The following is a 21,745-nucleotide window of genomic DNA, read 5'->3' on the forward strand; positions in this document are numbered from 1 at the left end:
ATTTGTTTTTCTTTTTCTACTTTTTTCTTTCTCTGTAATTTTAAAATTGGAATAAATATTCTTAAAAAAAAAAAAAATGTATACAACATGCATACATATACAGTGGAAATGGATCCGATAAGACGAATTTAACTGAGTTTGTAGGAAATGCTATTGCATCCTTTCAAAACTCTAGCTCAAAAGAGCAAAACGGTGATTGAGATAGGACAGAAGGTTCACCTAAGATGATTGCGGTTTTGCTTATAGGCAAGATAATGTATTCATGGATCAAGCATATATTTCACATCATGAACTCACTGGCAAGCTTGTAGATACTGTTGCTATCTACATACATAAGTATAGGTGGGCTTTGTATGTTGTTACATCAGGGTTGGGGAACCAGTGGCCTTCCAGATATTGCTTGGTTAAAACTCCCATCATCCCTGACCATTGGCTACACTGGTTGGGTTGATGGGAGTTGGCATCCAGTAACATCATGAGGGCAACAGGTTTTCCACACCTGCCTTATTTAATTTGCAAAACTATGCAGGAAGATATTGAAGATGAAATTTGTCATAGACTACAATGTTAACTTCATTTCAAAGGCTGAGACTAGTTTTAAAATTGTGACTCACTTCCAAGTAAATGTGCTTATGATTGGATACAGGCAATTCATCCCTTTAAGTTGCCAAGGATATATCATTACACTCTAGCGTGTAATGAATTGTCTTAAAAGTTACCTAGTAATGTGAGTTTCGTCTCCAGATGTTGCGCAGTCTGCATGAGTAGCTCATCTCTGTTGTCAATAGCCGTTTCTGCCTCACGACGAAAGTTGGCCCATATCTGAAAGTCATCTTCACTCAGGACCTAGTACAACACATGCTCACAATTTACAGATGGGAAAGACATTCGGTTCCTGCAGTGTGTTGGATTGTTTGAAGTAAATGTTTCAAACACAAATGTTTCTATCTGACATTTAGCTTAGTCAAGAGTGTTCTGGATTGGCTGAACCAGGGTGCAGTGCCACAAAGCACCACAGCCAACAAGCAACATGATATAGGATTGCAGTTTAAGGTTCAAGCACATTTCCTTGGGAGTAAATCTCATTAAACTCATCATGCTTACTAAGAAGTGTGCTTCAGTGAGTAAATTGCAATCCTATATCCATCTGGAGGTTGGCCCCACTGAACACAATGAGACTTATTTGGCTTGGGATGTTGTTCTGGCATCCAGAGAGTGTGGGAGAAAAAGAAAGCTGTACAGACTTGTAGGAATATGTTGGGAATGCAAGTAATGGTTTCAAGTCTGAGCTATAGTTGCTGCAAATCATGGTTTAACGCAATGCCTGAAATAATTCTAAGAATGAGATGCAAACTGACTTCTGTGTCATGATGAGCAGCTTCTCCTCCCCCCACCAAACACCCATTTCAGGATAATGTGAAATGTTAATAGGAACATTAAAACCTAAACAACCCTTCCCTTCTTCCAGCTCATTGGCTCCAGACCATAATCCACAAATGATGATCTCTGGAGCAGCCTTGGAATGCTTACACAAGCGGTGATGGGAATTCTTCACTGCTACTCTAATACAGCAGAAAGAAGCTGCAGGTTTCAGGCCATTTATATCATGATTAATCAGCATAGGAGGAGTACAGAAAGCTACATGAAAGAGAATATTTATTTGATTAGGGATTTCTAAAAGCAGTCTGGAAAGAGTCATAAGAAGAGCAGAAGCAGAGCATTGGTTCTTTAGAGTATTGCCCCTTTTAGTAAGATTTTTCAGACGAAGGAAATAAAAAAAAATCTTTTGCTTACCTTCTTAGCGATGCATAGAGTTCTCAGGCCATCTTGTGCATAGAAATCTAAATGTTTCTGTGTTTGATCTCTGACTTTTCTTATTTTCTTTTCCATGTCTAGGTTAGCTGTGAAACACAAGCAGATTGATGCTTATTCCAGTTACAGATTATGCCAAATCACCATCTCACACCTGTAAAAGCATGTTAATATTGCAAGGATCTCTTCCAAGCCCATAAATGTGAAGTGTGTTGTCTCTGGTGCATAAATGTCATATATTGTAAGAGCAGCAGAGCTGCTTTAGAAGCCCCCCTACTGTGCTCAACCAGATATCACTTTCCTCTTAGGACCGAGTTCTTAGAAGACATCTATCTATCTATTTATCTATCTATCATCTATCTATCTATCTATCTATCTATCTATCATCTATCTATCTATCATCTATCTATCTATCTATCTATCTATCTATCTATCTATCTATCTATCTATCTATATCTATCATCTATCATCTATCTATCTATCATCTATCTATCTATCTATATCTATCTATCTATCTATCTATCATCTATCTATCTATCTATCTATCTATCTATATCATCTATCTATCTATCTATCTATCTATCTATCTATCTATCTATCTATCTATCATCTATCTATCTATCATCTATCAATCTATCTATCATCAATCAATCAATCAATCAATCAATCATCAATCAATCATCTATCTATATCGCAGCAGAAATGGTCATTGATTGACACTGATTTGCTGGCATCCATAATGCTAAAAAGAAGCTTTTTTCACCTCAACTCCTGGAACAATATAACAAAAAATCTTTCCCTGTTTTTGTAAATAAAAAAAGAAATGAATGACTGGATAAGCAGGTACACAGAACTTGCGAAACTTTAAAATAAGCAAGTATTACAGCAGGGATGTAACACTCCATATGTTGTCAGACTCCAAATCCCATCAGCCCCAGCCAGCATGGCCAATGGTCAGAGACGATGGGAGTTGTAGTCCACGAAAACCTGGAGGACCCAAGCTCCCAATTTCTATCTTACAACCTGCATGAATCATAGAGGGAAAGGCATGCCTCAGTGAGATCCCTCAGGATCCCTTCCACACTACAATTCTATGATTCCATATAATGCAGCATTAAGTCCTATTGAAATCACCCTTTCAGCACTTAATCGTAGAGGGACTTTAGTGTACTTGCTTTTCTCTAGCCTGGGACCACTATAGTTGACATCTCACTGCTATATGGGACTTGTCCAAATGTCCGCTTGTCCCATCACTAGAAAGCATGAGTCTAAGTAGTTTTCCACTTGTCCATGCTTTCTAGGCATGGATCCAATCAGTTCTGCCCTTGCCCCACTGCTTTCCCCAGGAAAACCCGCTGTTTACTGATAAGTCAATATGGAGAAAACCCAATCTGGAGCAAAAGTCAATCTGGAGAAAACCCGATTGACATTTGCTCCAGTGCAGCAGTAAAAAACTGGTTTCTCCAGGGGGGAGCTGCAGGGCAAGGGCAAGTCTAGATGTCGCTGCCTATCTGTCCCAATAGTTAGAGCATCACAGTGTGCAAGATAATTGTGGTATTATTGCAGATCTCATAAAACCTATTCATTATGGCTTTCCAATTAGGCTGCTCTACATGATATACACCAGGGGACAGCAAACTTTTTCAGCAGGGGGCCAGTCCACTGTCCCTCAGACCTTGTGGTGGGCCTGACTATAATTTGAAAAAATAATAATGAATGAATTTTTTTGCCCCACAACTAACCCAGAGATGCATTTAAATAAAAGCACACATTCTACTCATGTAAAAACACCAGGCAGGCCCCACAAATAACCCAGAGATGCATATTAAATAAAAGGACACATTCTACTCATGTTAAAACAAGCTGATTCCTGGACCGTCTGCAGGGCGGATTGAGAAGGCGATTGGGCCAGATCCGGCCCCCGGGCCTTAGTTTGCCTACTCATTCTCTTTCTGCACTACAACTTGCATAGTTAACACTTTTGCTTCCATTGTAGTTTTGTAGATGGAATCTATATTTCATGCAACCTAGGCTACACATTCTCAATAGATAGTTTCTTGGCGAATGCAAAAAATTACCTCTGGAAGGTTCTTCCAATAAGTCCATTATGACAGAGTCAGCCCCTTTGGTGTAGACAATTATTTCGCCAGTATGGGGATGCCTCACCACCACCGACATTCTTTTTCTGTTGGAGTCAAATCCCAAAGTGAACAAGAGGTCAAAGGTCAGGAGGGTGCCCTCTGGCAGCCTCACAGTCACTTGTTCAGCAGTCCTGGACACTAATGTAAACTGGTAAGCCCGGGCTGCATGGACAAGGGCAGCTTCATCTGGGCTTTCAGCCTCATAACAAAACTCTATTTGGGAAGCTCCCTGGTAAGCTGCCCCACAGATCTCTGCTGGAGTGGGATCGCTGTCCCCAAAGGTGTCTTTCTCAGTGATTGAATCTCTTCTAAAACTGTAATCATCTGCTAAAGTGGAACAGCTTTGAGAAGAAAAATAATCTTTTGTTTCGGAGTCAGCACAGACTCTGGTGGTTTCTGTAGTCAAACTCTCTCCTAAGTCTGAATTTGACTGAGCTGATGAAAGAGACTGGCTGAGGCTTGCCAGCTTTAGACGCTGGAACAGCTGGTGAATTTTCTCCAGGGATAGTGCTGATGGTTTCATCGGTGATGGAATGGTAACCTTGAAAGAAAAGAGGGAATCAGGATTAATTATAGCTGAAATTATGTACTACAACACAAGGGGGGCATTTTCTAACCAGTAGAACACTGCTATCACCATACGACAAAGATGTATGCGTCAGGTGATGTCTCTAGATACAATGAGGGGCTCCTTAAGGGAGCATCTAGATTTAAGATGGGTTTTGTTTGTTTGTTTGGTTTATATTCTTAGTATCAGAGAAGGAGATGAGCAAAGGTACAGAGATAATTAAACAGCAACATGTACCTTTGAGAACCCTGCCATATACAAAAACAAGGCTGTCAACCAAGCTATTTTAAATCAATGAATTGCCTCACTTTTAACTAGTTACTCAGTTAATTAATCAATTTGCATATATTAATAGTGCTTTTTCTGGTGATCCTAAATGAAGGCGACAGCTATTCTTCCATTATGTGTTCACAAAGAATTTAAGAAAAGAAAAGGGGCAAAAGGCTCCCATTCATTGGGCTGGATTCTGAGATGGGTGTGTGTAATGAGGCTGGAGGAAGCTGACGTTCCCTTCCTGTTATCCTCATGGCAGCCCCCAGTCCCCAAAGGCTACACTGAGGCTTAGGGGACCCTGCTGGAAGTCCTGAGGTTGTGTGTTTAAACTAGTGATTTCTGAGTTATGATTATCCACCCACCCACCCTGTGCCCTTCAGGCATAATTTAAAACATAACATACCCTTCTAATGGGTATCTATGGCTTATTCATAACATTCAGAACCTCTTTTTGCAAGGCATGGAAACAAGTGGGTGGCACTGGGGTTATTTGGAGTAGGAGGAGGTTGAGCTCCATACGCCTTGGCTCAAGCAAGAAGCTCATAACAAAAAATAAAATCTGTTTTACAAAGGAAGCAACTACCCTGATGAACTGGAATGCATTTAGAAGCTGCAATTAAGACTTTAATCATTTAATCATGCCAATTAATCAATTGATGTTTGCAGCCATAATCAAGAAATATAGGGGAATACTATTTCACTTTCAAATTAGCATATTCCTTAGGGACATGAGGATAAGTTGTTAGGCAGGAATACAAAGGGAGACAGAGAGAGGATTCTGCAGAATTATTGCAGACTAAAGGGGAAACCCCCTACCCTTTTTTTATCTTCCCCTCAAAAGCAACTTTTTTTTTACCTCCCCAAGTAAGTTGTCATCATAAAGCTCTCAAGTCTTTTATTAAATTCAACTCATTTCCTCAAAGAGACGTTAAAGTGAGAGATTACCCTTTGTCTTGGATCGGTTGCTGTGGAGACCACAACAGTGTTGCAGAGGGTCAGAGCAAGAAAAAAGTCTGTGATGGAGGAGGTGGTCTTTGCAAACATAAATGGTGTCAAAGGTTCAATCTGGCACGATGCATTTCTCACTTTCATCAGCAGCCTGTTATCTGGGGTCACGTCCTTCTCCTGGAATACATGTTACTCAGTTAAAAAAAAAATCTTCACATTGTTAGGATTGTGCGAAAAACAACCTTCTGCTGGGTGTTCTAGAGTTTCAAAGAACATTGCGTGTACAGAATCACAGTGTTATTATCAGCTTCAAAACCAGCAGGTGCTAAAGCGTCAGAGAATGGCAGGGATTGTGAGAAGGAAGTTAGACCCATAGCCCACCCAAGGCATTTTGCTGCCTGAGGCAAAGGATAAGATGCCCTCTCCCCAACTCCCTATAGAGGATGTCCAGACCAGCTATTCAATCTCATGGCATCCTCCACCACACTTGAGGGCAGCACAGGCTACCTTAGGGGGTTCAGGGCAGGTTGAATGATGCATATAATGTCAAAACTTTGCTTCTCTTTACCATATCCCAGCCTTTGCTGCCTTACGCTGATGCCTCCCTCTGGTTAGGGTTGCTGGCAGCATCACTGGTGCCTCACTGCCACTCATCTGGCTGTGACAGCTAGAAGGTCCTGTCAGCCTTGGTGTGTCAAAACGTTAGCAGATGTCTGACGACACTGACTTCTGGCCTGGCAGAAGACCTTATAAGTACTAGGGCCAGAAGGGGAACTACAGCAGTGGAGACTGGCATCCTTGTCAACCAAGGTGAACGTAAGCAGGACTTGACTTGTGGATTGTGGCCAATTTCGGAAGCTCCTTTGAGCAGGCACGGGAGAGTTCAGTTTGAATGCAGGCAAGGGTAATTTCTCTCACTTTTTCAATCCCCAACACAAGAGAGCTTTGAAAATCTCTTATGGCTAAGGATGGAGCTGCAATTCAGCGACAGTGAGAAAGAAGGGGTCACAATTGCCTGTGCAGATCTGCCCACAAGCATCTGGATCAGGATTGTTGCCTCAAAGTTTTTCTTTTAAAAAGTCTGGATTTAATTTTGGCGATTCCTTTGACAGCTGCTAGTGCAAACGCTTTCTATTAAACCTCAACATCAGATGCGCTGATTTGCTGCTTATCAGATTTCTTGGCAATAGGCTTAAGAGGCAGGTGTTTGCAGGAGATGTTGTACTGACCTTTAGCCAGGAACTACTGCATCTTCTCAGCAGTATTAAATTCTTCCATTGTCATTCTACCTGAGGCTACCACTTTTTATGCCTTGCACATAGTGCTAGGAAACCTGACATTTAGTAAGCAAAGCCCATAAACTGTACTGCATGAACCTTTGGGGGTATGTGTATGGACATGGTGTCTTTTAGCATGAATCAATGTTTTGCTTAGTATTTATAGAAACCATGACGAACATTTGAACACAGCCTGTACAATCTGTTAGTGTGCATTTTTTTTTAAAAAGAACCACACACCACAAAGGAAAACTGGTTACTGCTGTTATGCTTTAAAAATATTTAGTCTGTTGTTGTTGTGTGTGTATTTTAGCTGGAGCTTAGGGCTTATTCACACCTCCTTTTTTCTTGCTGCTTCTCTGCTGGGGAAACTGCTCTTTAGCGCTCAATTGGAACAAAAGGCAATACTAGCTTTCTCCAGATTGCCATTTGTTCTGATCTATTACTAAAGACTTTATAATTAAAAGAAGCAAAAGGTCTTACTTACAATGGTACTGCTAAATGCCACTTGAGACTGAGAGATGCCACCCAGAGATCTCTGCCTTGTGTGTCCCTGAAACCGAGCCCGAGCACTCTGCCACCTCCTCAAGGGCTTAGCAGTGCTGTTCCGCCTGAGAATTTCTCCACCATTGTTTGGAGGTAGACTCAAATGTTTCGCCCAGTCTTCAGTATCTGAATCCAACTCCTTGTACGTTTCTAGTCTCTTGGCTATAAGAGATAAAATAAATGTGCTACATTATCACCATCATTATTTGAAGGGACTCTCAGACGATACTTCTGTCCAACTTCATGCAGACCTCCTCAAACCAGACCCCCTGAAGGTTGCAAGGCCATGATTCTGTCCTCACCAATGGAGGACAAAGTGCAGAGTTTCAGCATGTGCATGAGCATAATGTGTAGGAGCAGTGCACAAGCAGAGGTGTTAGCCCATTGGACTGGACCAGGTCAATGTAGTGTAGTGGTTGAAGAGTTGGGCTTGGATCTGGTAGACGAGGATGCAAATCCCCACTCAGATGTGAACCTTGGACCCATCACCAGCTCCCAGACTCACCTTCCTCACAGGATTGTTGGAAGGAGAAAAAGGTGAGGGGGAGAAGAATGTATGCCATTTTGAGCTGCTTGGAATAAAAGCAGGCTATATAATAAATAAAGCAAGAATATCAGTGAAACAAGGAAACACACAATAGCCTAAGCACCTTTGTCTCTGGCATCCTGGGCTTGCTTCGCCCACTCATTTCATGCATAAAATTCAGGTTGGGAACAGGGCTATCTAGCACTCGTACCCCTACATAGCCCTGCATATAGCTGGAGAGTGGGCAAAGGGGAAGGTGGGAGTTTGCTTGTACCTCAGAGGTTGTCATAGAGCAGCAATGGAGAGTTGAAGAAATGGGTCACAGAGGTTCCAATTGCTGGAGGCTCCTCTGCTGCCAGATGGCTGTACTATGTGACCCAGCCTCCCTACCTGCAGACAGGTGGGCGCAAATCCCCTTCAAATGGCCTGGTTGTGCAGTCTACATCTCCCACCTCCTCAGTGGCTGCTGGGGGATACAGGTAAAGTTGCTCAGGAGGAGGAGGAGTTTGGATTTGATATCCCACTTTCTCACTACCCAAAGGAGTCTCAAGGCGGCTAACATTCTCCTTTCCCTTCCTCCCCCACAACAACCACTCTGTGAGGTGAGTGGGCTGACAGACTTCAGAGAAGTGTGACTGGTCCAAGGTCACCCAGCAGCTGCATGTGGAGGAGCGGAGACGCGAACCCGGTTCATCAGACTATGAGTCTACCGCTCTTAACCACTACACCACACTGGCTCTCATAAAGTTTCTTTACATCTGTATGTGCTAAACACGGCTTTTAAAGGGGGAAGGAAGCTAAGATCCTCTGTCTTCCAAAGCAACTTCCAGATTATATGGCAGAAAGACAATGTTTCACATTCAATGTAGCCCAGGGTCATAGAGACAGTGCACACGTCTTACCGTTTTCCTGATGTGAGAATTCTCTCCCATCAATTGTACAACGTCGAAACACCATCTTATTCTCCGTCAGGGTCCCTGTTTTGTCAGAGAATATGTACTGGATTTGCCCCAGGTCTTCAGTGATATTTAGTGCTCGACACTGTATGCGTAAGTCTAGCTCTTCATTGTACAGATCGATATCATTATGAATCAAGAAGACTTGACCTAGCTTGACTAGTTCAATGGATACATAGAGGGAAATGGGGATCAAAATCTGAAAGAGAACATTGCCCAGAATGTTAGAAATTTGTTGGAAGCAAGATTTCATGCTGGCTGCTCTAACAAGACTTCCTGGAGGGAACTAACTAAAAAACCCAGTAGATAAAAGTTGACAGCAAAAATGCCTGCACGTTTTCACATTGCTGTCTAGACTCCACAGTGAATGCATTGGTTGTGCTCCTAAAGCATTTGGATTGCCAGACACTAGCTAAACAGAACAAAAGAGATTTGGACATTGAAATGAACTGCTACTGAGAACCAAATAACTTCCCACCTTTATACAGGAGTGATGTACTGCCAAGAGATTCATACTACAGGACAAGGATGCATGACTATGCAACAGAAGTCAGCCATAGCCAGAAAAACTTTTCATACAAGAATGTAGCAGTTGGCTTTTCCTTGAAAAGGAGTGGGACAAGGAGTTGGCTTTTCCTTGGAAAGGAGTGGGACAAGGAGTTGGCTTTTCCTTGGAAAGGAGTGGGACAAGGAGACAACTGCTTAGACTAGTTCTTTCTAGGTACGGGACAAGCAGAAGTGTGGATTAGCCCTCAGCCTGTTTCCAGGCCCAATCCAAAAGCCTGGCTTTGGCCTTCAGAACCCTTCACAGTTTGGGCACACAACATCTGAAGGATTGCCTCTTTGGACATGTACCCAGAGATTGTCATGAGAGGAATGTGTCATGACCATCAACTAGAACAATAAACCTATTGACTTGTCAGAGGAACATGTGAGGTGTGGCACCTGGTAATGAGTGAAAGAGGCTTTTCAGGAGTGGCAACCTAGTGGTAGAATGCTCTCCTCTGGGAAACCTATTTGGTGCCTGCTTTCATGCCCTTGAACACCAGGAAAGTACATGTTTGTTTTTCTAGATGTTTCAAATTTTGCTACAGCCTTTACATCTTCCTAATTTGGAGAGCTTTTTGCTATGGGGTGACCTATAAATCTAGGAAATAGACATGCAGTATTCATGTGGTAATAATACACAGACATATTAACTGTATATGAGGTCAAACTCCCAGAGGTATCTTCTGGAAAGCTAATATTCATCTTAAACACAGTCTGTAAGGACAAGCTTACATTGCTCGTATTTGTTATGAAAAACAAAATTTGCCATCTCTCCCTCCCCACCCTTGCTGAATGGGCTCAGTTACATTTCTAATGTAAAATTTAGCTTCCCTTTGGAGTTCTACAAACAGCTCAGAAGGTTGTTTGTCATTCATAACCATTTTTATTTATTTATTTACATTCCATCAGCTACTACAATAAAATGGAAAATAAATGTATTTTTCTTATCTCTCACATGGGCCTCAAATATCAATATCTGGACACATCTCAATCCTAATTTATCTTTTTATCCCTACACCGATACTGATATTTAGTGTTATTATTTAGTGTCATGAGAATTATTTATTCTTTTCGTTAGCCGGTTTTGTTAAACTTAGTTGGTTGGAGTATCAGTTAGTTGAAAAGATAAAATGGAGGACAGGGCTCCTGCACTTTTAACAGCTGAGGTGAGTTAACATGCTACTGAAAACCAAAAGACGACTATTAGCATAATGGATTAAATGGGCTCCTCTACATTTGTTTGTGAGCACCCTAACCCTAACCTTTAAGGCTGCCATCCTGGAAATTGGGATGTCAAAATGGGATCCAGGCGGATTTTCGCTAAATCAACGAAATGTCTGGGAAAACCTGGACGTATGGCAAGTAGGGCTATTTTTTTTAAAAAAAGAATATTTCCTGATTTTCATTTGGGGAATATGGCAACCCTACATTTCCCCTTTCTGGTTTCTGCCCCAGCACCATATCAAATGCCACTATGGAAAATCCTCCAACCTTCAGGACCAGTGTTGTATTTATCTAAAAGCTTTAAATGGGCTGAGAGGAGCTGTGGTGAGAGACCTGATAAGTCCTAGTGTAAATGGGACATCTGGCCTTTCCTTTTATGCTTTCTCTCCAGTCCAGATTTGGTCCCTGGAGCTGTATCTTCTCCAAAGGGCAGAAGCTACTGCTACTGTAATAAGAATTTTAAGGTCTTAGATATATAATAAATGTTCATAAATATACCAAGCAAACATATATAAATCACATGTCTGAAGCAGCACAGGTAGACAGTCCTGAAACCATTTTCACTCCCAAGCTGACCAAATGTTTCTCTGCAAGGAGGGAGGAGGTGAAAAAACCTTCCTTGGTACAGGAATTTAGTAATCACCGTTTCAAAGGAATGGGCAGACTACCAGGAAAGGCATTCAGATAAGGCATTATCAGAAAACCTGGCAGACAGGAAAAACAACAACATTCAAATTTCTGTTGTAGACCACCTTTTCTGTGATGTAGGTATGATGTTTGTGGGGTGTGGTCTTGGGTTACACCCCTTCTGTGATGTATGTATGATGTATGGAGGGGTGGTCTGGAGCTCCAGGGCAGGGAATTTAAAATGTCTATATAAGGGCAGGCACACCTTGGTTCTGGGTCCTCCTCCTTTCCTGTATGTGAGGGGATCACCCTGTTGCAGCAGATCAATAAAGATCAGGCTTACTAGCTTCTTTGCTTCTCAATATTATCTGGTTGGCCTCTGTTATTTTCTCCTACCAATAGGGAACCCATGTAAGGACTCTTTATGGGCTCTTGGATACCTCATAAGAGAAAAAGGGCAGATTTAGTTTACAACATTACCCACATAAACCTGCATGTTTTGCTCCACAAAGCAAACAGCAGCTCAGTGATGATGTGATCTGAACGGAGAAAAGGCTACAGTGAAACAGGTAAAAACAACACCCTCCTCTCTTGGCGGGGCAGCTGTGATCTGATTCTCCCCACCCGCGTACACTTCTTCAGCCTTTTGAAAAAGTAGCAACACAGGATATCTGATCATGGGGCTCCCAAAGCAATGTCTGGTTGGGTCATTTGTTTTATATATTAGGTTTCTAGTATATAAAGGGAGACAGGAAGAATATTTCCTATAAACAAGGAGAAGCCAAATAGTCTACAGCAATGTTCTAAAGTCCTGCAGTAATATCACAGGATACTGCTGGGAGGATTAATGCTAACACCGAAACGTTCCTCTCAGTCCCTAATAATGTTCTGTCTGCTGGAAAAGTAAGAGAGAATTTATATAGTACTTTTGCATGCTCAAACTGCTTCATATGATTACTTCAGTGATGCTTACAGTGAGATGGGCTGGTACATGGGTAGGCAAATTAAGGCCTGGGGGCTGGATCTGGCCCAATTGCCTTCTAAATCTGGCCCGCGGACGGTCTGGGAATCAGCGTGTTTTTACATGAGTAGAATGTGCCCTTTTATTTAATATGCATCTCTGGGTTATTTGTGTTCTGCCTGGTGTTTTTACATGAGTAGAATGTGTGCTGTTATTTAAAATGCATCTCTGGGTTATTATTTTTTCAAAATATAGTCTGGTCCCCCACAAGGTCTGAGGGACAGTGGACCGGCCCCCTGCTGAGAAAGTTTGCTGACGCCTGGTATTTTACTTCCCTCTCCCCAAGATGGGAGGGGGAAGCTGGGAGGGAGAGACAGAGAGAGAAAGAGAGGGACAGGTTTGTCCAAGGCTGTTGAGTTAATGGCTGAGATGAGGAAATAGAATAATTTTTATTAATTTATTGGTTATGCCCCACCCATCTGAGAACTTTGACTCACAGATAACACTCAGACTCAAAGCCACTATCATTGCTCAATTTACACAGTTTACAGCATAAGCTCATCAGTTACTTGGAAGAAAGCACCCTTGCCCCCAGCCCAATCAGACTTAACCCTCAGTCTTAAACCTATTTCCTTATTAGCAATAAATATTTTCCGACCTGTAAGAGGATTATCATTGTCAGGAACATGTAGAAACCCGCAAGAGCTGGAGCGAGATAGCTGCCATTTATATCGGGAATGACAAACAAGGGGTATTCTAAGAAGTGCCCATTCCAAATGCCATGACCTGCATAAAAATACAAACTACTTTAGAAGAAAAAGCCTGGAAAAGTGCACACTGGGAACAAGGGAGATCACTCAATTCACATACTACCTGTTAAGTAGGAACACAAACTTTAGCAGCAATCACACAGAAGTAAAATAAGAATGCATATAAGAAGCTGGACCATTTAAATCTGCAGTACAGTAGTTTAATGTGGGTGTGGCTGGGTTGCTTTGTGTGTGTGGAGATTTGCATTGCTTTGTAGATCATCCCCTAGATACCATCTTGGGTTATTTGCAATTCTTCTAAATACACAGTTGGGGTCTTTGTCAGGTTTGAAAAGTAACTGGGAGGAAATCTTATGGATAATCATAGTGGATTCTGTGTGGTCTGGGTTATGGTCTCAGAAATAATTTAAATCTGTCTCTGTACCAGTTAGTGAGACTTCTCTTAAGACAATACATAGATGGTATAGAACAGCCACACAACCTATCAACCTACAGTCCCAACTGTTGGAGAACTTGTGCTACAAAAGGCACTTACTTCCACTTATGGTGGGAATGTTCTGCCCTAAGTAACTTTCTGCAATAATTATAGAAACTATTGTTCACTTCCTAGAATCATTCATACTATCTTTATTTCATGGCTCAAACAAGGATTTACACTCTAGGGAACTTTGACATTTTTACTGGGGAAACCCAACCAGATGGGTGGGGTATAAATAATAAATTATTATTATTATTATTATTATTATTATTATTGAGTGCTGTCAGACAAACTATCAGGGATGATGTAGCAGTGTATTTCCTGCATGGAGCAGGGGACTGGACTAGTCAGCCTTTAAGGTCCCTTCCAATTCCAGCATCGAACAAGGTATTCTTTCTCATTTTAAAATATTCAGAAAATAAATGTTGGGAAACTGGATTTTGTCTGAAATTAATAGGTGATTCATATGTTTATTTTTAATAGACCTACAGCTTGCTTTTTGACTAAAGTCCTCATAACAGGTCAAAATATAGTAAATATCTTTGTATTAAAATGCAATATTAAAACCCCAAAAATTAAACATTATCAACATTTTGATTTTTAAAAAGTGAAAAAAGAAGGCAAAGCTGCTCTTGTTCTCTGGTAACCGAAAGGTACGTCTGAAAAGCTGAGCAAAGCTGAGCAAGAAGATCTGGTGAACTTCTAGTGGGATGAAGCTTCAGAGAGCAATGCTAATTCATGTTAATATCTTTGACAAGCAAGGGTACAATCCAATGCCCATTTAACTGGGAGTGAGCCTCATTGAATGCAATGCGTTGTACTTCTGAGCATGCCTGGATTTATTTATATGCAAGCTAACAAAGTTACACTTTAGGGCCTTCATCTTATGAAGGGCCTCTAAATAGAAAGAGTCACTTTATTTCACGTTTCATACAATTGGTTAAAAAACCAAGCCTATTGCAAGATCAGTGTTTTTGCTAGAGTGTCAATTTTTAGTTGCATCCTTGACTAGGTACCAGGATACTTGCAAATATATAAAAAAAATATTTCTATTTTTATTTCCCTTTCTGTTAGAATAATACATATCTTTTGGTAATGCTATGGGGCCTCTTAAATTTAACGTAGCTTAGGGCTCCAGCATATCTCGAGCTGTCCCTGTTTCTGAATAGGCTTCTAAAGGATTGTGCTGTAAGTCACCTGCGTTTTCATCCCACCTGGCCTGAACCCCTTTCCTTTTTCTGATGAACATCCACCATCCACCCGGAAAACCGATCAAGTTGCAATGTCAGTTAAGTCAAGAAACTCATTTTGAGCTGAAGTACCAACAGTAAAATATAATAATTAAATCTGTGCTGTTGTTCAGCTGAAGAGGATTCTTCACTTCTGGGTCCTTCAGTACTAGTCTGGTTAATTGACTGGCTTATTGCCATGTCATGCCAGATTTCTCCAGGGCACTCTATGCTGGGAAAAAGAAACTCACTATGAAACCTTGCAACGCATAGTGCAGTGTTTTGCAACTCACTTGTGTATTGCCACTTAGAAACCAGGATACAATTACAAGAACCTTTACATGCCCTGCCAAATTTTTATTTGTGGAAGGCTCAATAGTCTTGTTTCCATCAGAGTTTGACACCCCAGCAAATCGTGGTCGCAGTAGGACAGGATTATCGTAAAATTGCTACAAAGCAATCCTTTTCCCTGCTACATATTGAAAGCAATTGGTTCTCTCAGCAGCAATCTAGGAAGCCCACCAAAAATAAGCTATTAATTTTAGCAGTGAAGCACATCCCTATTGCAAAGGCTTCGTGAAATGCAGGAAAAAAGTTTCCATCATTACTCCATACCTAGTGCTCCAGTGAGACACATGATGAAGAGCAGCCCCACGGAAAAGAATATATCAATATTCAGACGTTGTTCTATTTTGCTGCGTTTATAACGAGGACCTCTGTTGTTTAACATGGCTTTTGTTTCAGGGCCTTCAAGAAAAAGAAGAAGAGGAAGGAACTGTCATATGGCTTTATTATCTTAAGAATGGTTGAATGCTAGTTTTAGATAAATTCATGTATACAACATTAAGTCTCACATCAAATATAAATGATCTGTAAAAAGGACTTTATGATCTGAAAATAAAGACGATGTATGTACCTTTGCAAACACATACATAAATATATAAACCACATGTCTGAAATAGTACAGGAGAACAATCCTGAAGCCATATTGACTCTCCCAAATTGACCTCAAATATTTCTCTGCAAGGAGGAAGGAAATGGGAAAAGCTTTCCAATTGTCTTTGGACTGTAGGGTCTTACTCCTCCCTGTAAATACAGTCTGGCAAGTATCTGTTAAGCTGAGCACACTATCAATATGCGTAAGAGATTCAGGAACTAAGTATTTACCATCTCAAAGGAATGGCCAGGCTACCCAGAAAAGGCAATCACATAAGGCATTATCAGGTATCCTGGCAGACAGGAGAGAAGCAACACACTCAAATTTCTGCTGGGGACCACCTCTTTCTGTGATGTACGGATGATGTTTTGGGGGGATGGTCTTGAGCTATAGGGTAGGCAGTTTCAAAAGTCTATATAAGAGCTTGCACACCAGTGTTCTGGGTTCCTCTCCTTCCTCCCTGCGTGGGGGGAGTGGGGGACCCTGTTGCAACAGTTTAATAAATATAGCTGCTTTGCTTCTCAATACTCTCTGGTTGGCCTCTGTTATTTTCTCCTACTGATAGAAACCTGCATAAGGACTCTGTACGGGCTCTTGGATTGCCATAAGGGATAAAGGAGCAGTTTTTTTTCTTATAACATTCTTTACATTCATACTTGGTTATGGCATCCCCTCCCTGTAGCTAGGGTCTCTGTGTTACCTCCCCAAATTTCTGGTGCATATTGCATCCAGGCACAGCAAGTGAGGGGATGCTAACTGCCATTGGCTCCCATTAGCTTGCTATTCTGGGCAATAAAGCAGCAATCTACCTAATAAAAGGAAACCTTGTCTAGGTGCTGTAACAATATTGCTATAGATCTGTGGGTGCTAAATTCTTGGGTTTAATGATTTAATTAAAACTGGTATGTTAGGACTGGCAATAACCAGGCTCATGTGTATTTACACTGTTAATCCCCTGGAATGAGCATATGTGAAGAGTTAATGAACCTAGGCACACTTCCTGTGTTGTGTATTGGACATTGTAATCTTAGCCAAAGGAACAATGTTTAATAAAGTCAGACAATAATAAATTGTCAGACAGGTAATAAAGTCACCTCTTTGTGAGGGGACTGCCTGGTGGGCATATACACTTAGGAAGTTCAGGCATCAAAGGATTAGGTGTTGGCGCAACACAGGATCAAAGGAAATAGGTGTGAGAATGCAAATGTGAGACTTCCCTCTCCTCCCAGATAGAAAAGGGAAACTGAGAGGCTATGGGGTTAGAGTTGGGAATGGTGTAATCAGGAAGCAGAGATAGGAAGCGTCAGCTGGGTTGTGCCCTGCAGTGCAAAATAGGCACCAGAGAAAGGATGGCGCTGGGCTCATTGTTGCTGCTATGGCATAAGCTGGCACACAGGCTCAGGTTGCATATATGTGTAAATAAACCATATAACAAAATGACACTGTAGCCTCTATTGTGCCTCATTCCCAAAGGAAACATTAACCCTGAGCAGCATGCCTGCAACCCCTGGAATCTTGTGCAGCTACTCAGCTGGGGAGGCGTGGAACAATATATTCACTTACCACTAAAACTGTCCTCCTTATTAGAACAAATTAGTACTTTGAAAGTAACCAACAAAATACGAATCTTTAAAAAAGGATTAAAGGGGTTTGGTGAATTTACAAGAATCTTAGTCTAGTGCCTGCCCTAGGTAAATTGGTATAAAACATCACTAAGTGTATTTGGGTTGTACATAGTTTGAGTGGCATTCCATTGAAGCACACACTGTTGACCAGTTCTGCCATTTACAAGAGAAGCCAGAGGAAACCAGTGTCAGGAAACTCACACTCCTCCCTGAAGCCCCTTTTCAATGTTTTAAAAATGGATTCAGCTTGTATGTATGCATGTAAAATGGGAGAGTGTATTATTTAGGCAGTAGTCCTAAACCCACTTACCAGGGAAGCAGTCCCATAGAAAACAGCAGGACTAATCTTCAAGTAAACATGCATAGGGCTGGGCTGTTGATTGAATAAATGTACATTCAGCTCTCTAAGAATAAAAAAGGGTAAGATGTCCACCTGTGTGGAGAAGCTGCTGTAGAACAGCTGAAGGAAAAAAAAAAACTGGGATGGGCATGTATATGTTTGTACACAACCTAAGGCTAATATTGTTTCTAGGGTAGATGCCTTGCTGAGGAAGAATCCACCAGGGGAAAGCAGAGCTTTATCCCAGCAACCCTTTATAATGAACAGAAATGAATTCTCTTTCTCCCCACTGCCGTTCCCAGAGGTTCTGTGCATTAAAACGAAGTCCCTCCTCACACATTATATCATTAACTTATGCGATTCATTGCCAGAATATGTTATGATGCTCACCACCTTACCTAGCTCTATGGGATTAGACACATATAGGATCAGTCTATCAATTGCTATTAGCCATAACAGTTAAAAGGAAACTCTGTGCTTTGAAGCAGTAAATCTCTGTTTACCTGGTGCAGAGAACATGCCACAGATGATGCTGGTCTCCATCATGCTCTGCTTGTGAGCTCCTGAGGCCCATCTGGTTGCTGTGGCATCTGATCCAGCAAGACAACTGTTATGTTCCACCCAGTTCTACACTAAAGTCTAGAGATACCTTACTTTAAAGTCAGCACAGTTTCCTAATACTACAATATTATGTGGGTGTTCATATAGAGCTCCCTTGAACATGTTACTCAGTGAAATACATTTGACAACCAATCCACCTCCTGGAAGTATTACTTGAATATACTGTTTGGGGGAGTGGTAAGCTTGTGCAACCATTACCATTACTATAACCTGCTATAACTATTACCATTATTAGTGTAGGATATTTCCTTTTGAGTCACTTCCTTATACAGTGGACGCTCGGGTTGCAAACGTGATCCGTGCGGGATGCACGTTCGCAACCCGCAGCGTCCGCAACCCGCAGCAGCGCATCTGCACACGTGCGGGTCGCGATTCGGTACTTCTGCACATGTGCAAAGCACGATTTAGCGCTTTTGAGCATGCGCGACCACTGAAACCTGGAAGTAACCCATTCTGGTACTTCCGGGTTTTGGCGGTCCATAACCTGAAAAAACGCAACCTGAAGCGTCCGTAACCCGAAGTATGACTGTAGTCAGCAAAGAAAGGGATTTTGTGTCAGTGTCTGAACACTGTAGAAACATACACTGTATTCACAATGAACAGCTACTTGAGGTTAGAAGAGACAAAGTACTTAAAAGTGTTAGAATCTAATTAGATGGCCGACTGATTTTTAAGTATGTTTGACTATTTCACAGCAACCAAATTGACTTAATGAGAAGCTGCTAGTGCACTTTCTGTGTGAACATAAAGAAAGCCCAATATGTCAGATCCAGCAGTGAGTAATTTTAATGTTACTTAGCTCTTCTTGAAGTGAATCTGAAGTACCAACAAAACAGCAGGCCCAAAAAGAAAATGTGTACTAAATTAGAATCAAATTGCTCCCATTTCAGTGGACGGGTATTTGAAGTTCTAACCACAAAACATGAAAGGGAAACTAGACTTTATTCTGTACCCCTCATGGTGATTTCCAAGTTCCCTGCTTTCCCTTGCTCTGAGCATGGCCGCTGTGGAGCTGCGTGTGAACAAGATATCAAGTGACAGTCCCAGCATCAAAGGTCTCCAATGCAAATAGACAGTTTTGCAGAGGGATTTATTAGGAATGAATATTCCTAAAATGTGCCTTTAGGTCCTCCCCAGTATTCCTAAAGGCACAGTCCTAAAGTCAGGAGCTGTCATTGAAACAGGCATAGCAGGGGAAGGAAGTTAGTTCAAAATGCTCTCTTTTTGGAATGACAGTCTTGATCAGGATCACAACCACAGCTGCAACTTTCTTTATTCATGGATGTCCAAGGGCATGCAGTTGGGTAACATGCTGACATTCCCAGTCATGAAAATGTTTACTCAGAGCAAGTTGCATTGTTTTCAGCAATACTTCCAGACAAGAGGGCACAGGACAGAGCAGTAGATTGAAAAGTCTTGGAGCCCTGGAAACCCTAAAAAAGGGAAAGGCAACCTGTAGCCTTCCAGATGTTGTTTGACTCCAACTCTCACTCAACAGCTGCAGCCAGTACAGTCAATGTCCAGTTGTTGTCCATCAACATCTGGAGGGAACCAGGTTCTTCATCTCTATTATAAAAGCGTCTTCTTCACAGTGCATTCAGTTCTCTTCTTAGGGTACCCATTCTGGATTACCAAGTGGGACAAGCCATGTTTGTCTTCCTTCAGACTGTTTGTGGCTGTTACTGGTTAGGTATTGCTCAAATATAACTTTTTTATTTAATTCCCCTCTCTTTTATAAAAGTTCCCAGGGTGTCTTTGTGTAAGAAGAAAATACAAAACACAATTAGAGCACAAATAGTACAAATCTGTATCTAAACATACTCACGGGTATGGCAGCCAAACAGTATCACTGATGCACATTTTATTCCCATAAACTTGTTTCATAAAGCAACAAGTTTAGCCAAAGCCACTCTTGACCTCCCTACCATTTACAGTGGTAACCCCCAACGGCAAACAAATGAGTGTAAACACTAATATGCTACATAGACATAGGTCTAAGGGAGGACTCGGAATGCCAAATCGACAACTCTATTGCACAGCATTTCAAATCAAATAATTAATCTCACTGATTAAAAAAGGTAAATCCTTCAAAAATTAAGTTTATAACAGTTTATATATGCAGTTGTTGTTGTTGTTGTGGTGCATACTTATAACGCATTCCTACATGTCTACTCAGAAGTAAGTTCCATGAAATGCAGTCAGACTTACTCCTAAGCTGGTTTATCTAGCATTGCTACCTTGATTAGATGAGACTCTGCGAGTGCAAAACAAATTTCAGGTTGCATGGATGATTGTTGGGACAAAGGAACAAATCATATTTCTGGGCTGAATAGACTTAAAAGCACTCTCTCAGCAACTACGTCGGGAAAAACATTACCTGCATAGACAACAATTCCTATTGTAACCTCTGTGTTCCTCACTGTGCATCCACGAAGAAGGAGACTTTCATTGTTAAAACCAATTCGTGTGAGGTCAGGCTGCTCCCTACAAGGAAAAAAAGGATTTTCCATTTATATCTTGGCTCTTACAGTGCAATCCCACATATATCTACTGAAAAATAAGCCCTGGTGAGTTCAACAAGACTTATTTCTAGGTAACAATGTACTGGACTTCAGTCTCTCACACATATTTATCACATTTCTAAACCAGGGGTGACTAACCTGTGACCCATCAGCTCCCATCATCCCTGGACCATTAGTATGCTGGTCAAGGTTAACAGAATCCCCAAACATCTGACCTCAAGTTAGCCATGCTGTGGCTTCAAACCAGAGCCCAAGGGCAGAGTATCTACATTACAGATACTCTGCCCAAGGTCCACATCAGAGTCACCAAAGAGTGGTTCTGCAGAGCACCTCTTTATGCTCAGTGTACGAAGATTTTTGGAGGTTCCTTCTGCTTTCTGTTGTGCAACAGTGCCAGCTGTGCAGGTTATAGGTAGGTAGGTAGGTACAAATGAAGTTTGTCTGAGACATCTATGAATGTAGGGATAAACACTGCAGTAACTTACACATAGCCTTTAAATCGATTGAGATGGTTGTTGGGTTTTTCGCAAACAATTGTGCTTTGGAAAAGTTCTGGTTCAAATTCAGCATTCTGCAACAAAACCAAACCCACAGTGAGTTCCTGTTATGTCAGGAGCAAATCAGTGCACTATTTCTGAAAGAATATCAAGCTGTGTAGTGAAAAAGGAACATCAAGCATTTAAATTTACACCAGAAACAACTGCCACTCAACACTGTAATTTACAGTGAGCCCAATATTTGTTATTAACCTGTCAGGTTGAAATGTGTTCTAATTTTGAACCCAGTTATAATGTATGTGTGTTTTCAGGCCTATG

General features: G+C 41.4%; 1 protein-coding gene across 1 annotated transcript in view; it reads right to left on the bottom strand.

The window, feature by feature from the left end:
• ATP10B (ATPase phospholipid transporting 10B (putative)) overlaps positions 1-21,745 on the bottom strand; it is a 55,582-nt gene that overhangs the window by 19,517 nt on the left and 14,320 nt on the right. Inside the window, exons 3-12 of the mRNA XM_080995212.1 lie at positions 21,416-21,501; positions 20,786-20,892; positions 15,501-15,632; positions 13,067-13,194; positions 8,994-9,246; positions 7,507-7,727; positions 5,740-5,919; positions 3,891-4,494; positions 1,795-1,901; positions 720-846 (exon numbers count right to left, since the gene is read on the bottom strand). Coding sequence (XP_080851338.1) covers positions 720-846; positions 1,795-1,901; positions 3,891-4,494; positions 5,740-5,919; positions 7,507-7,727; positions 8,994-9,246; positions 13,067-13,194; positions 15,501-15,632; positions 20,786-20,892; positions 21,416-21,501 — 1,945 coding nt within the window. The remainder of the gene's footprint in view (positions 1-719; positions 847-1,794; positions 1,902-3,890; positions 4,495-5,739; positions 5,920-7,506; positions 7,728-8,993; positions 9,247-13,066; positions 13,195-15,500; positions 15,633-20,785; positions 20,893-21,415; positions 21,502-21,745) is intronic.

Source organism: Podarcis pityusensis, assembly GCF_964106645.2.
Source record: "Podarcis pityusensis genome assembly, chromosome: 2".
NCBI classification, from domain to species: Eukaryota; Metazoa; Chordata; class Lepidosauria; order Squamata; family Lacertidae; genus Podarcis; species Podarcis pityusensis.